This window comes from Triticum dicoccoides, chromosome 6A (genome assembly GCF_002162155.2).
Source record: "Triticum dicoccoides isolate Atlit2015 ecotype Zavitan chromosome 6A, WEW_v2.0, whole genome shotgun sequence".
Lineage (NCBI taxonomy): Eukaryota > Viridiplantae > Streptophyta > Magnoliopsida > Poales > Poaceae > Triticum > Triticum dicoccoides.
In genome coordinates, this window is record NC_041390.1 from 193,761,704 (window position 1) to 193,776,053 (window position 14,350).

Below are 14,350 nucleotides of genomic sequence, written 5' to 3' on the forward strand. Positions count from 1 at the left end.
CTCTCCCTCCACTGAGTCTCCTGTGCTGCCCCCGCTGACCTGCGGCCACCGACGGCGAGTGGAGGTACCCGCCGCGACCGCGGGCTCTCCTGCGGCGCCGCGTCAGGGCTCACGCGGGCTGGTGCTGATTTGGGAGAGATTCGGGGCGGGCCGGAGCCGGCGCGGCCTCTGGGGATGGGGTGGCTTTCCTGCTGCAAGCGGTCCAACGGGTGAGTGGCAACGGGGGCCTTTATAGCTTACTAAGTAGAAGTGTAATTTCCGTGCCGTTTTGTGGAAGCTTGGGTCGTCGGTTGGGTACAAGGGTGGGGGTTTTATCTGCTGCTGGTTTGTGTGGGAGGTTGAATTGGAGCCATTAGCTTACGAATTCTCCCTTTATCAGATTATTATGTGTTTTTGGTTAGCTTGACTAGCAATTGATTTTGAATCTGGGGAAATACTGAGGTTGGGGTTCCTAAATCTGTGAGCTTCATTTCTGATTTGCTCATAAATTAGTACAAAAAAATTACTGTTGTTATCGGGAATATTGCTGTTAATTTGCAGCTGTCAGCTAACGAGCTGTAGATAGAATGGAGTGCAGATTTTTATGCATAAGTAATTTGTTCAAAAAAAGATTGCTGTGAAGGAAATTGTTCAGATTTTGTAGGGGGGATAGTTGGATAGAGTGCTAACATTGCGGCCTTACCTAGTGTACTCAACAAGTACTTGAATCTGCTCAACAAGTTCTAATAATCTGTTCTTAGGGCCCAACCCGGCAGGAAGAAGAAGAAGAAGGACACGACATGGCGCATCTTCTCACTAAAGGAGCTTCAGTTGGCGACCAACAATTTCAACTATGATAACAAGCTTGGTGAAGGTGGATTCGGTAGTGTCTACTGGGGCCAGCTCTGGGACGGATCACAGGTGCAGTCCCTCTCTTAAAAAAATAAGAAATGCAAGATGCCGCAACTTGTGTTATGCTATGTGCACACTGATTTGTTGTATCTGTTGTTTCTAGTGTCTTTTATTATTACTGCTACGAACAGGACAATGAAGTGGAGTCCCGCGGTTGTTGGTGCTTGTGATTTAGCTGAATTTAGTTTCACCTCCTAATTTATTTCTGGTCTCTAGTGCCATTTGAAATTTAAAATGGTTGTAGTTTTCAGAGCCCGTGAATATTCTTTGAGAGTGAACAGCAATCCAAACTGGACCCACACTCTTTGAAAGTGCAAAGAACGAACTTTCTGGTCTGGTGGAAAACTGACTTTCTCTCGCCTTCATCTATTGGTTTACTTTTCAAGTCAGAAAAAACTGTTGGTTTACTTTTTTATGCATTCACTTTACCAAGTATATAGCCTTAGCTTTGTGGTAGATGTCTCATGATCACAAGCTAGATAGGACCATAATTTTTAAGTGTGAATACAGCCGAGGAGGTATAGAAAATTAGAAAGCATATATGGCCTGGGTAGATGCAATCATGCTGCCTTGACAAAGCCAGACAATCACTATATGTTTGTTCTGAGTATCTGCTTGTACTCCCTCCGGTCCTTTTTACACTCTGCACATTGGATTTGCCGAAAGTCAAACTTTGCTAAGTTTGACCAAATTTATATTAGAAATTATTAGCATCTATAATATCTAATAAATATAATATGAAAATATATTCCAAGATGAGTCTAATGATATTAGTGTTGTTATGTGAATGTCTATAATTTTTTATATAAACTTGGTCAAAGTTGGATGAGATTGACTTCGGATAAACCTAATATGCAGAGTAAAAAGGACTGGAGGGAGTACTAGGTGTAGAAATGTAAATGACATCTTGGTAGTCTCATATGGATATATTTAAATGACAGATGAGGCAAGAGGTTGACTTGGGATGAACTTAATAAGTAAAGAATTAAGGAAAGTTTGATCAAAATGCCACGTCTTAGTTTCCTTCCTGATAAACGATGCCCCATCATGTGTCACTGACAGGTGGCCCTGGACCCCAAATGTCGTGACACATGCTATGATCACTGAACGGGGTAGAGTGGGGCCATATATCTACCTGCTAGTTTGTGGCGCAGTGGCATAAGTGCATAACTAAAAACTACTAGAAGCCCACAACTTGGTAGCTTGTGTTTTTCTTGAATCCTATGAGCATATTAAAGGGAGATGAAACAGAATACCTAAATACTCCCTTCGTCCCAAAATAAGTGTCTCAACCTTAGTACTCCCTCTGTTCACTTTTATAAGATGCTTTAGACAGCAGGAATTGAACTGTTTTGGGTGTTGTCTTAAATGTCTAAACGGTCTTACAAAAGTGAACGGAGGGAGTACAACTTTGTATTTATTCCATGTAAAGTTAGTACGAAGTTGAGACACTTATTTTGGGACGGAGGGAGTAGAAGTTTATCTTCAGAAGTTGTTTATAAATGACAGTGTGTTAGAATTGCTCAACTTAATCTCCTTTGCAGATATTGTTTTACTTACTTGGATATTGTAACCAATGAGCAATTTTTTTGTAAGATAGTGTTGCTGTTGCCTAGCTTTTTATGTTTGTTATCGACTTTATTATGGCTGTTACATTTCATGAGAAGTTTGTAGTTGTTTTATTTCGCTGGAAGTTTTAAGTTGTTACGTTTCAGTTGAAGTGCCATGTGGTGACTATCAGAGTATGCACCTTGTATTTGTACCATGTAAAGTCAAGAAATTGCATTTTAATTCCTCCCCACCCGCACATCAACTGTTTATTCCATGTAACAGATTGCGGTGAAAAGGCTCAAGAGTTGGAGCAACAAGGCTGAAAAGGAGTTTGCTGTCGAGGTCGAGGTTTTGGCACGAGTGCGGCATAAGAGCCTCTTGAGCTTACGTGGATATTGCGCTGAAGGCCAGGAGCGTCTGATAGTCTACGACTATATGCAGAACCTGAGCTTGCACTCTCACCTGCACGGACAGCATGCAGCTGAATGCCATCTTGGTTGGGAGCGAAGAATAAACATCGCCATTGATTCGGCTGAGGGCATCGCGTAAGCCTCTCAACATCACTTTATAATATTCATTCATCATAATGCAGCAGTCTAATAACATTTAAATACCTCTGCACCTTGTAGTTATCTTCATCACCATGCGATCCCACATATCATCCATAGAGACGTCAAGGCGAGCAACGTTCTCTTGGATGCGAATTTCCAAGCGCGGGTCGCCGATTTCGGGTTTGCGAAACTCATACCAGATGGTGCGACCCATGTCACTACAAAGGTGAAAGGCACTCTCGGTTACCTCGCGCCGGAGTATGCGATGCTTGGCAAGGCAAAAGAGAGCTGCGATGTCTACAGCTTCGGAGTGCTCCTGCTGGAGCTTGCCAGCGGAAAGAAGCCGGTCGAGAAGATAAACCCTACGACGAAGCTCACCATCACCGAGTGGGCGCTTCCACTCACCCGTGAGCAGAAGTTCAAGGAGATGGCTGACCCAAAGCTGGGGGATAGCTTTGCCGAGGCCGAGGTGAAGCGGATGGTGCTCGTCGGGCTTGCTTGCACTCAGACCAAGCCAGAACAGAGGCCGGTGATGTCCGAGGTTGTGGAGATGCTCAAGGGGGAATCTGCCGAGAAGTTCTCCATCTTGGAGAATGACGATCTGTTCAAGCCTCAACAGACGACCAGCTCCGTCCAGGGCACCTCTGGCCCCTGCAGCTCGGACGCCATCACCGAAGAGAAGGAATCGAAAGAGGATACGATCGAGGAGGCGACTGATTCGAGCGAGACAGTTCCCTCAGCTAGGTAGTGTGATGCACAAAGGTGTGTATATCCCTTCCTGGGATGTGTGATTTGTGTATGTCTGTGCGTATGGTTGTTTCTTGTTGGCAAGTTACTTGGGCCCTTCACCAGTCTAGAGATGTACTTGTGGTTCCGTGTATTGTTGATTTCTTTTGGCAATGGTTGTGATGTGGCTTGTAAGACTCTTATTGGACTGGTTCCGACAATAACAAGCTGTTCATGAGTTCCTGTACTCACTCAATTTAACTCATCAATTGTCTAGTGTGCAAAACCTACGGTTAGCGACTTACACTTGCACAAAAGACATTTTCACTCAAGCAGATTTTACCATGATTGTCATGATTTCTTCATGGTCAATGGGAAACAAAATTTGTCCAAACACACATGGAGAACATATTTTCACATAGAGTTTGCCATAGGCTACAGATAGTATCTCTGAATATAATATATGTTGAACCTCTATGTTATACTCCCTCCGTTCCGCGATATAAGGTGCCTTAACTTTTTCAAAAGTCAAATTTGTGCCTGTTTTACCAAGTTTTTAGAAAATACATTAATGTCTATAGTATCAAACTTGTATCACTAGATCCATCCTGAAATGTTTTTTTATATTTTATTTATTTTGTATCAGGAATGTTGATATTTTATTCCAGAATCTAGTCAAACATACATATGTTGTGACTTTCACGGATTTATGCACCTTATATTCTGGAATGAGGGAGTATTATTCTTGATAAATATAAGAGTCTGAAACAAGCTACGGACAAAATCTCTGAATTGACAAATTTAATACAAAGAAGAAAAATGCAAGACAGTAGTGCAAAATTAATTATAATAACAACGCATGCAGGGAAACATAAAATCTCATTCCCAAAGGAATATGAACTGGCAAACACATGCTTCACAGTAATGTGGACCATGGAGAGGTGTTGAACAATACTATGCGCATTCAGCTCACAGGTGATACATTATCCGTACATAACTATAGCTCAAAGGTCAAAAAACATGCAACACCTACAGAGCATAGGATTTCTAACGAGGATGGACATTATACATCATCACACCCATGTGGCGTTGCAAATTAAGCATATATGACTCGTTCTCATCAAACACATAAAAACAATTGATATCTCAACCTGTCAACCATATCAGTCTTCCAAACGAGCCTCAACACAGAATTCAGAAACTGCCTCGGACTGCCACACTCAACTCGTGAAATTAGGTTTATTAAAGAGACGCATAGCATTAGGATTCTTCAAAACTGCATTGGATCTTGGCACCTGGTTTTTCCTGCGACTCAGGAATTCGAGGGCCTTTTTAATGTGCTCCGTTGACCGAACATCTTTCAGCAGAATTGTTTCAGGTCTGATAAACATTAGCAACCATTAGAATAACAGTTTAAAAGAATATCATACGAGAAGACAGGACCATGAAAATTACCCAGTAGTTGCAGTTTTCAATCTTTTCTTCTTCTTTTGGACCTTTTGGTTTACATTTTCTTCCTCAGAATCTGATGAGAAGGTTTGCCTGAAAAAAATATGAAGACAGGGTAAGCAATAATGTCCAAAAAGATAAAAAGGATTTAAATGTATGGCAGTTTGAAGGCGGTAAACATACTTCTCACGTGCTGCAAGCATTTCAATTACGCTCTTGGGAAGTGTCCCAGGCATAGCATGTGTCTCCTCATCCACTTCTGTATCTTTATCTTCTACTTTCAGAGGCTTCTTTTTATTCAGTTTTGAGGATGTTTTCCGTTGGGCCCAGCGTTTCCTCCGGTCTTTCTCCTCCTGGGTTGCTCTAGAGGATTACACATTGTCAGGTCAGAGAGGGTACCATCAGCAGGAAAAGTGACATCAATATGCGACTAACATAAGCCAACAGTATATATAAATAGTCAGTTTGGATGGATGTTCCCAAAAAGACAGAACCAACATGCGTTTGCCAACAGATTACAAGAAATGGGGGTAAGCCTATTTGCAACTACAGATTTGCCACTGAAAATGCACTACTCATGTGTCAATGACACGAGGGTCCAAGAAGAGATCATGGTAAATGTGTAAGCCCAAAATGCAACGGTGACATGTGTTCAGTAGGCAGGACTAGAAATTGAAAATTTTGAGGTAGTATGCACAGAAAGCTCTACGTTTAGGGTGAAAGGGGTGGTGATGTACCACATTTCCCACAAAGCCGCAACCCGTGAGGAATTACCCTGTTATAGAGCAAGGGCATGAAAAGTATTCATCCCTGCAGCCAACCCCAGGAAGGGTAATACCGCCCTGGTGTTGGGGATACCTCCCCCATCAACAATCCCCTGCCCACAAGTATATGTTCTTATATATGCCCAAGTTGTCACATCTGCAAGTCTAGAGCATGAGCATTTGGTCTCTACCCTTACAATTTCTGCATAACCTTATACAGTTTATTTATTTAGTACTCCATCTTTTTGTGGACTAATAGAACTACGTGTTTATACTGAATCATATAATAAACACATAAAATGAACTCAACATCACTGAACTTTAGGTATTTATACTGGGAAATGCTACCCCAAAATCCCTAGTGGGGATGGGGGACAGCAGAAAAGGTGCCACAATAGCTAAATGTGCATATGAATGGTAGGCAATCATCCATCATGACGAATGACCTGTGATCATCCCGCTGCTGAAGCAGTATAAACCGATACAGACAAGAAAATCACTTATATTAGACTAATCTAGCATGCCATGTTTTTGGCTTCAGGATTTTTTTTATGAGACCCGCAAAATCTACAACGGAAAATCGGAAATTACATGGCGTGAGAGCAACAGAACAAATCATGATGAGTTTAACTTCTCAAAGTCATCTCCACGTGTCTACTCAAACAGTATCAAAAGTGCAAGACACAAACCTGACAGCGCTGTCCTTCTCTACATTGCTGGTTTCTTCATGTTTCTCCACACCCTACAAGGCATCAACAGCAGGAAAGAACACTCAGCATCATGTTAACATAATCCGACAGGAACTAGATTAAAGAATGGAGGAAGCTAGATGAAAAAACACCACCAAGACTACGGAAGTTCGCTTGATCCTGACAATGAGCACAAGTCTTCCTATATGGGTCTCCCCACTGCTCATGATTTTGTGCTTCTTTATGTAAAGCTTGCATCCCCAGCAGTGTTGGGTTCTAAGTACGTGTTGTCCACTCTTGGCTGATTAGAGCTTTTGTTGATTTAAATCCAGGCTCATTTCGAACCTTTATGTCTATATAAATTATAAAGACAACAAATTCCGGTTCCCCGGGCGTAGTAATCGGCCTTGGTGGCTCGTGGAAGTACAGGTACTCCTAGCTAGGCCGAACACTTCACATTTGCTGCTACCGGAAAGTACACACGCGCAGCACGCGGACTCCTCGCACACTCCTACGTCACCTAGGCTTTACTAGCGCGAGCTCTCTTCTCACAGGACCGGAGGGAATAGCCAAGGAACGTACCTGGACGGCGGTGAGCTCCTCGGGGGCGCTGTCGGAGTCGCTTCCGCTATCCATTTATGAGCTGAGACGTCCCCGGTGGGAGCTCTGTTGTGGTCGCCTCCGTCTCCGCCGCCGCCGCCGCCGTGGGAGTGGATACTTGCGAGGGTTTGAAGCGGGTGCGGACGAGAAGGGAACAGCCGTAGCTGGAGGAAGGAAAGCCGGGCTTTTCTCCTTTATTAATTCCCCTCTCTAGGCCGCCCGCCTGGGCCTGTTGGGCTTATTTCTTTTTTAGAAGTCCCGTCGGGTTGGAAGTGGACTCGGACACCAGATTCCTCTACAAATTCGAAGGCACAACTCCCTTAAAAAAAAAGGAAAGGGCAAAGGAAACGGAGGGCGCACGGCTAGAGGCCAAAACAGACGGACGCGGCCGGAGCAGCATGGCGGCATTGATGGGCGTGGAGGAGCGCGCCGAGACGCTGCGGAGCACCGCCGAGGAGCTCGTCGGCGAGGACGAGCTGCTCCCGCTGCTTCACGGCAACCCCAGCCCGGTCTGCCTCGACAGCTTCGAGCCCTCCGTCTCCGGCCGCGTGCACATCTGGCAGGTCAATGATAATTCTCCGACTCTCAACTTCCCGACCAACTTGCACGGCATGTTCTTGCAGTAAATTCCTTATATACGATTTTTTGTACGTATGACTGAGACATATACTCCCCTTCTTCTCTTCTTTTTGTTTCTCATCAGGGGGTTGGGAAGGTGATCAATGTGAACAAGATGGTCAGGGCCGGATGCAGAGTGAAGATCCTCATAGCCGACCAGCGGACCGGACTGAAGGATTTGAGCGAGATCAGGGCCGCCGGTCGCCGCGCGATCGAGGTCTGGAAAGCCCTGGGCATGAGCTCGGACGGGATGGACTTCCTCTGGTGCTCCGAGGAGACGAGCAGGCGCGCGCACGAGTACTGGCCGCTCGTGATGGGGATCTCCCGGAACCACAGCGTCAGATGGTTAGCGAGGTAAGTATTTGGGTATTTGGCCATCTTCATCGCGTGTGTGTAGTTCTATAAGTTTCAAGTTGGTGTTTCTCCTTCTTCACTTCAAATGTGTCGAATATGCATCTGATTGTTGCGCCGTTTTGCTTTAGCTTGCATGCGGATCCGGACAATGTGGCGGGTAACCAGCTCTTGGAGCCCATCATGAAGTGCGCTGACACGCTCTTCCTCGAGGTTTGTGTGTCGCCCGCCTTGCCATATCTATTTAGATAGTACACTTTTTTGTCAGCTCAAAAAAGAGATATTACACTTTTTGTACATGTTTTCTACTGTGGGGTTATGCATGAGCTTTTCCATTGTAGCTTTCATTAACTTCTATACATGGATTCGGGTCAAAAAACTACTACTATACATGGAGGAATTCTGGAATTGTCGGGAAAAAAAACTACTTCATGGAGGAAGAAATAGAAAAAACTAAAACGTAAACCAACCCCTAATTTTCAGACAACAGGTGGAAACATAAATTTGGCAAACTGAAAGATATCATTGAAATTGTTCGTTTGGTAGCGATCTGACTTTATTAATTACCGAAAAAGGGTTTCCCCCCGCTTTGTATACAAAACAACCAACCGAACCATCCAACGATAGGTGCTGGGGCGGAAACAGCACAGTCACGCCCAAAAGAAACGAAAGAGAAAATACAAGAGAAACAAACGCCGACAACGGCGGATCGACAAAGAAACGAAGAAGCCTCGTGGCCGCTGCACCCACCGGAGATCTCCCACCAGACTCCGAGCCTCCGAAGCACCGGTACCAATCAACACCTCCAAGAAGGAACGCGACGAAGACGACGCTGCTGCCAAGGGTTTCCCCCGGTACGGTGAAGGGAGAGGAAGGGTAGCTCCGACGCCCTCCAGGAAGGTCTGGCGGCACCCACAAGCACCACCGCGTCGATGTCGGCCAGGCCAACAGAGATTTCTCCCGATCCCAACCTCCACCTCAGGCACTCCGAAGCTCGCCGCCAAACAGACCCTCACCCTGCGCCAGCCCGGACACGAAGCGTTCAACGCTGTCTCACCACGGCACCGTGAAGCATGGTCGGCACGATGAAGAAGAGGAGCCGGGACCAGGCAACAGCACCATCGGCACGCGGGAGGGCCCCACCTCCACCGCCGAAGACGGTAGCTGACCGGACGCAATGGCAGGCACACACCAGGCCCGTGGCCGCACAGGCCCGGCCGGGAACGCAGAGGCCCGTAAAGTTCCAGCCTTCGCGCTGCAGCCGGCACGCCGTCGGCTCCGCCGCCCCTGTCCAAGCCGCTCCCCTTCCTCCCCACACCGAAAGCCGCCAAGGGAGGCACCACCAACACGCGCACCGCCGGCCACCATCACCAGGTCACCGGACCGCCACCGGCCGAGCCGCACCACCGCCGCACGCCCACGACGGAGAGGAACCACCGCAGCCGCCGGCAGCCCGAAGCCGGACCCCAGCCGCCGCCCACGCCGCCCGCGGCCCTCGCCGCCTGCCGGGCGGAACCGGCCGCCGCGGCGAGGCGCGTTCCACCGCGCAGCCGGCCACGCCGCACCACGCGCCGCCGGAGGGCCGCGCGCGAAGGAGAGACCCGCGTCGCCCCCAACGCGCGGAGGAGGAAGAGCAGGGCCCCGCCGCCGCCGGCGCCGGACAGGCGAGCCCGGCCGTGCCCCCTGGCGGCGGCGAGGGAGGAAGGAGGAGGAGGGGAGACCGGAGGCGGCGGGATCTGGGCGCCCGCCCCGGCCGCCTCGCGGGTGGCGGCGCGGGCGGGAGGGGGAGCTTTGGACTTCTTTTGTTTAGCTTAGTTGTTCTTGGATCCTGACTTTATTAATTAAGAGTATCGCCAACAGTAGCCAAAAAATTTGATGCCCTAAAACTTGTTTTTGATGAGGAGAGAGAAGGTTTTTGGGCACCAGAAAAGTTTCTGCAACAGCCCTAAAATTGATTTTTTTTCCGAAAAGAAGGATGACCCCTGGTCTCTGCATTAGGGTGATGCATACAACCATTTTATTCATTATTCACACAGCCCTAAAATTGTTGCACTAAAATCCGACCTTCTTCTCTACTCCACAACTGCATACATATTGAAACGAACCATGACATGACAATTAATATCACAAGACACATAGTGAACAATATATCAAATTCAAGTTCAAATCCATTCATTCAAATTCAAGTTCAAAGTTAAGCCTACAACTGGAAGCATTGTGCATCACAAACACAAACAAAAGTGCATGGAACATGAATGTATAGAGTTATCAAATGCCATTGTCGCCATTGTCATCACTAGTGCTTCCGTTCTCTCCATTGCATCATTGGCACCATTGCCACTCATGAATCCTCCCATATGCCTCCTTCCATGGCACCAAATTTCTTACATGCTTCACACAATAACTTGTCTTCTTTGGTAGTGTAGTTGCCATTTCTCCCCTTTGGAGTTGCATCAATAAAGTCCTCCTCTTCCATGTCAAGAAGGTGCTCTTCTTGTGTTTCGTATCCTTGAGATACAAAATCTTGAGATGCAACACAAGTGTATTGCAAAAAAGTTTCATCATCTACAGTATATACAATTTGAAGAAAATACACATCACATCACATCATTGTCAGGGGTGAAAACGCTTGTTCTAGCCTTTGCTGGCCAAACTTGGCAGCGACGTACTTGCATCGTTATCTTGTTGAACACGTTATCTCCATGAAAAACGGTGGCATGAGGGTGTTTAGGCCTTTTTGAAGGCGTTGTTGTGGAAGAACTCGACTTACTCCTAGGTGTTGCATTCATATCTTGTAATGGTTAATGGTTATTATGCCGTAGTTGCTTTTGTTGTACTCTTGCCATCGGTGACTTTAGCCTCTTTTCCTTGCAACGACTTTAATAAAAATTGTTGTGTGCATCAATAGATGCAGAAGTCGGGGGTTCCAAACTCCCTTTTGACCCAAAAAAACACATCACAAATTGCATACATAATGCAATGAAAAAAGGGAAAAGGGAAAAGAAAAAAAAGGCACATTAAGTCGTCCACAATCACAATCGACCAGTAGAATATCCGTGTGGCGACCCCGTGATGCACACCTACGGCCACACGTTGTCCCCCAAAAGCGATCCTCCTCCATCGCTCATGTAAGTATGTCTCATGCTTTTGCACTCGGGTAGGAACTTTTCTTGGAGTTGGAGATGGCTATTCTAGGAGGTTCACGTCCTTTTCATGCGACTAAGCTTCAGTTTAAATAGACAAAATTATGAGTCAACTAGCAAAGTGTCCATACTACGCCATGGGATCACGGGAACATAAGGTCGAATTTGGTTTATTCAATATATAACCTTTGTGTGCTAGCTTTGATGAGTTTTGGCAGTTGGCAAATGTGGTAGGCGGACATTAGGAGATTAGTGAACGGACGATCACTAAGTCCAATCTTTATAAGTAGGAAAGATAATTTGATCTATCCCTCTGACGTCACTTAATATGACTCATAATCCTTCAACTGGACTTTTCATTTTCCAGACATTTCCCTAGACAACTTGTTTGGTTGAAGGTTACTATTAGAGAGGGAATGGGAATCTAGATTACCTGGAAGGCGCGAGTGCTTCGTATAGGATTTGTTTCAAGTCCTTCTTGATTCTAACGCTCAGATCACTACTACTCGCTCCGATCAATATTACTTGTCACTCAAATAAATGTATCTAGACGTATTTTAATGCTAGATATATCCATTTGAGCGACAAATAATACGGATCGGAGAGAGTACTATCTTTTACTACTTAGATTTTAATCGCCACAAGTATAAATTGATATAGACATCTGGATCCACAAAAATGGATGGCTCAAGACGAATTGGGGATACCATAAAAGCCGTCATGGTGTGCAGAATCTTGATAGTTATCAAAATATATTTTCTTTTTGTAGGCAGACATATGCCAGATGGGCATGGATCAAAGAGAGGTGAGTATGATGGCCAGAGGATACTGCGAGCACATTGGAAGGGCAAATAAACCAATATTTCTGTTGCATCGTATCCTATATAGTTTTTCGTGAGAATGATATTGTTGACAGATTTATTAATGTATATGTCTATGTGGTGTGAGATATTAGCTTGGTTTGTCAGAATGTGTTTCTCCTTGACGCTAATTATAGATGTGCTTCCTGGTTTCAAAGAAGGACAGCAGAGAATGTCAGAGAAGGATCCACTGTCAGCTATTTTTATGGAAGACACTGAGGTTTTTCTCACAAAACTCATCTTTACTTCCTCCCGGCATTGCTATACTGAGCTCTTGATTAGTGGAAACATCCATGCCTAATGTTATGGTGTGCATTTTTTCTTCTTCCGTGGTGACAATAATTTCATGGCCAACTTGTTTATTGCAGTCTGAGGTTACGAAAAAGATAAAGAAGGCTTTCTGCCCTCCCAAGATTACTCAAGGAAACCCATGCTTGGAGTACGTAGAGCATATCGTTCTCCCTTGGTTTAGAGAGTTCGAGGTGGTCCCACCTGATGGCGGTAACAGGTAACAGTATTTTTTTTCCCCGAGGAACCAAAATATTTCCCTAAGAAAAACACTAGCAGAATATTGTATTGCTGCAAGCCTGCAACTGATGCAAGAGCTCTTGCAAACATCTGCCTACCGCAATACATGTCAAGAAAGAATCCAATGATATGGCACGATTTTGATGGCTGTGTTCAACTGTAACATCTGTTGTTTGCTCTTAAGCAGGACCTACGTAGGAATCGAAGAACTCCGCGAGGATTACGGCAGTGGCACTCTACATCCCCGTGATCTGAAACCTGCTCTTGCAAAAGCAATAAACCAGATATTGCAGGTAAGAGGCACCTCCCGGTTAATGTTTCTTTTGTAGTAGAACAGGGGGTAAAGTGGACTTGTTTGACAGTCATGTTCAGTTTATTCCATGCTTTTACTTTTATTCGAAAATACTTCTATACTGCCTTAAAGATCTTACCAGTGCCTTATGTAAACAGCTTGTACGTGATCACTTCGAGAAAAATTGCGAAGCCAAAGGTCCGTGTGACGATGTAAAGGTACATGCCCCTTAAAACTCACTTGCATGAATGCTCACAATCATTTTGGTTGTCATCCGACAGAACTTCCATCCTCATGCATCATGCCTCCAAGGCCAATAAGCATTTTATTGTCAGTTTTAAAAAATAAGCATTTTATCTGATTTTCACGAACTCATTTCAGGTTTTAGTTGAATTGAGTTCTTGAATCATGCATTTTAGTAGCATTTGCTTGCTCTTTTGAGTATAATAGTGGTTACTCAAATCGAATTGCAATTTTTGTATTGTATACATCATGGCAAACATTGACAAATGTGCGACGAATTAACTTGGAACAATTACTGTTTTGCAGTGAGAGGAGCAACCAAGATAACCAAGAGCTTATGCGTGTTCTGGACACAATCATTTCTAGAGCTATGTGTACTTCAAACTATTGCAATCAAGATAACCAAGAACTACAGACATATTTTGGAAGAAACCGTTTTAGAAACTATGTATGGGTTTTTTCCAAGGAATTTTGTCTACTTTGAGCTACTCCTTCTGTATCAAAATATAAGACGTTTTTGGGTCTAAATCTTGACCCAAAAAGGTTTTATATTTTGATACAGATGGAGGATTTTCCATTACTGTGTCTGAATGACACTGAACACTTGCACAACTTCAAGTGGCTATCCAACTAAAAGCATTCTTTGGTGTATTCTTTAGATAAATCAGCATTTCTGCAAGAGCATGCTATGTTGACTGTATGTCCTTTGCTTTCAAGCATTGGTGTTCTAGTGTTAGTGCATCACATCTTTCAGATGAATTAAGAAGTCGGCAAACATGGTAGTGCTGAAGAAACATGTACTCTCTCTGTAAAGAAATATAAGATCATTTAGACCACTAAGATCATTTAGACCACTACTTTAGTGATCTAAATGATCTTATATTTCTCTACAGAGGTATGAAATAGGGAATGAGTAATAATTCAGCTTCAGTATGTCATAATTCTAGCATGCCAAGGAGGTAAAAGGGGGATTAAAAATCAGCTAACTAATACTGTAACTTTGAGGAAGAGTAAACATAAACATGCAATGCAACTCCCCAGATTGCAGTAGTGCCCGTACTAGACACACCACTAGTGTGATCTTGACTCACGTG

At 44.8% G+C, this 14,350-nt stretch overlaps 3 protein-coding genes across 4 annotated transcripts; 2 read left to right on the plus strand and 1 right to left on the minus strand.

The window, feature by feature from the left end:
- The first annotated feature begins 6 nt into the window (after positions 1-6).
- LOC119316567 (PTI1-like tyrosine-protein kinase At3g15890) lies at positions 7-3,980 on the plus strand. 2 transcript variants are annotated; one of them, XM_037590892.1, is made up of 4 exons: positions 7-209; positions 741-900; positions 2,725-2,987; positions 3,072-3,980. In XM_037590892.1, the coding sequence occupies exons 1-4, from the start codon at positions 175-177 to the stop codon at positions 3,739-3,741; spliced, it is 1,128 nt and encodes a 375-aa protein (XP_037446789.1). In that variant the 5' UTR covers positions 7-174; the 3' UTR covers positions 3,742-3,980. The 2 variants fall into 2 exon arrangements, with proteins under 2 accessions (XP_037446789.1, XP_037446791.1); XM_037590894.1 differs by having other exon boundaries at positions 756-900.
- Positions 3,981-4,610: 630 nt separating this feature from the next.
- Positions 4,611-7,396, minus strand: LOC119316568. The gene is made up of 5 exons (XM_037590895.1): positions 7,204-7,396; positions 6,622-6,674; positions 5,352-5,531; positions 5,175-5,261; positions 4,611-5,099 (listed from the first exon to the last, which is right to left on the minus strand). The coding sequence occupies exons 1-5, from the start codon at positions 7,255-7,257 to the stop codon at positions 4,940-4,942; spliced, it is 534 nt and encodes a 177-aa protein (XP_037446792.1). The 5' UTR covers positions 7,258-7,396; the 3' UTR covers positions 4,611-4,939.
- A 200-nt stretch (positions 7,397-7,596) lies between these two features.
- On the plus strand, positions 7,597-13,743 carry LOC119318999 (tyrosine--tRNA ligase 1, cytoplasmic-like). The gene is made up of 9 exons (XM_037593527.1): positions 7,597-7,784; positions 7,925-8,193; positions 8,322-8,403; positions 12,103-12,208; positions 12,331-12,413; positions 12,562-12,701; positions 12,909-13,014; positions 13,172-13,231; positions 13,563-13,743. Exons 1-9 carry the CDS (start codon positions 7,620-7,622, stop codon positions 13,563-13,565), a joined length of 1,014 nt encoding a protein of 337 aa, XP_037449424.1. The 5' UTR covers positions 7,597-7,619; the 3' UTR covers positions 13,566-13,743.
- Positions 13,744-14,350: the final 607 nt, after the last annotated feature.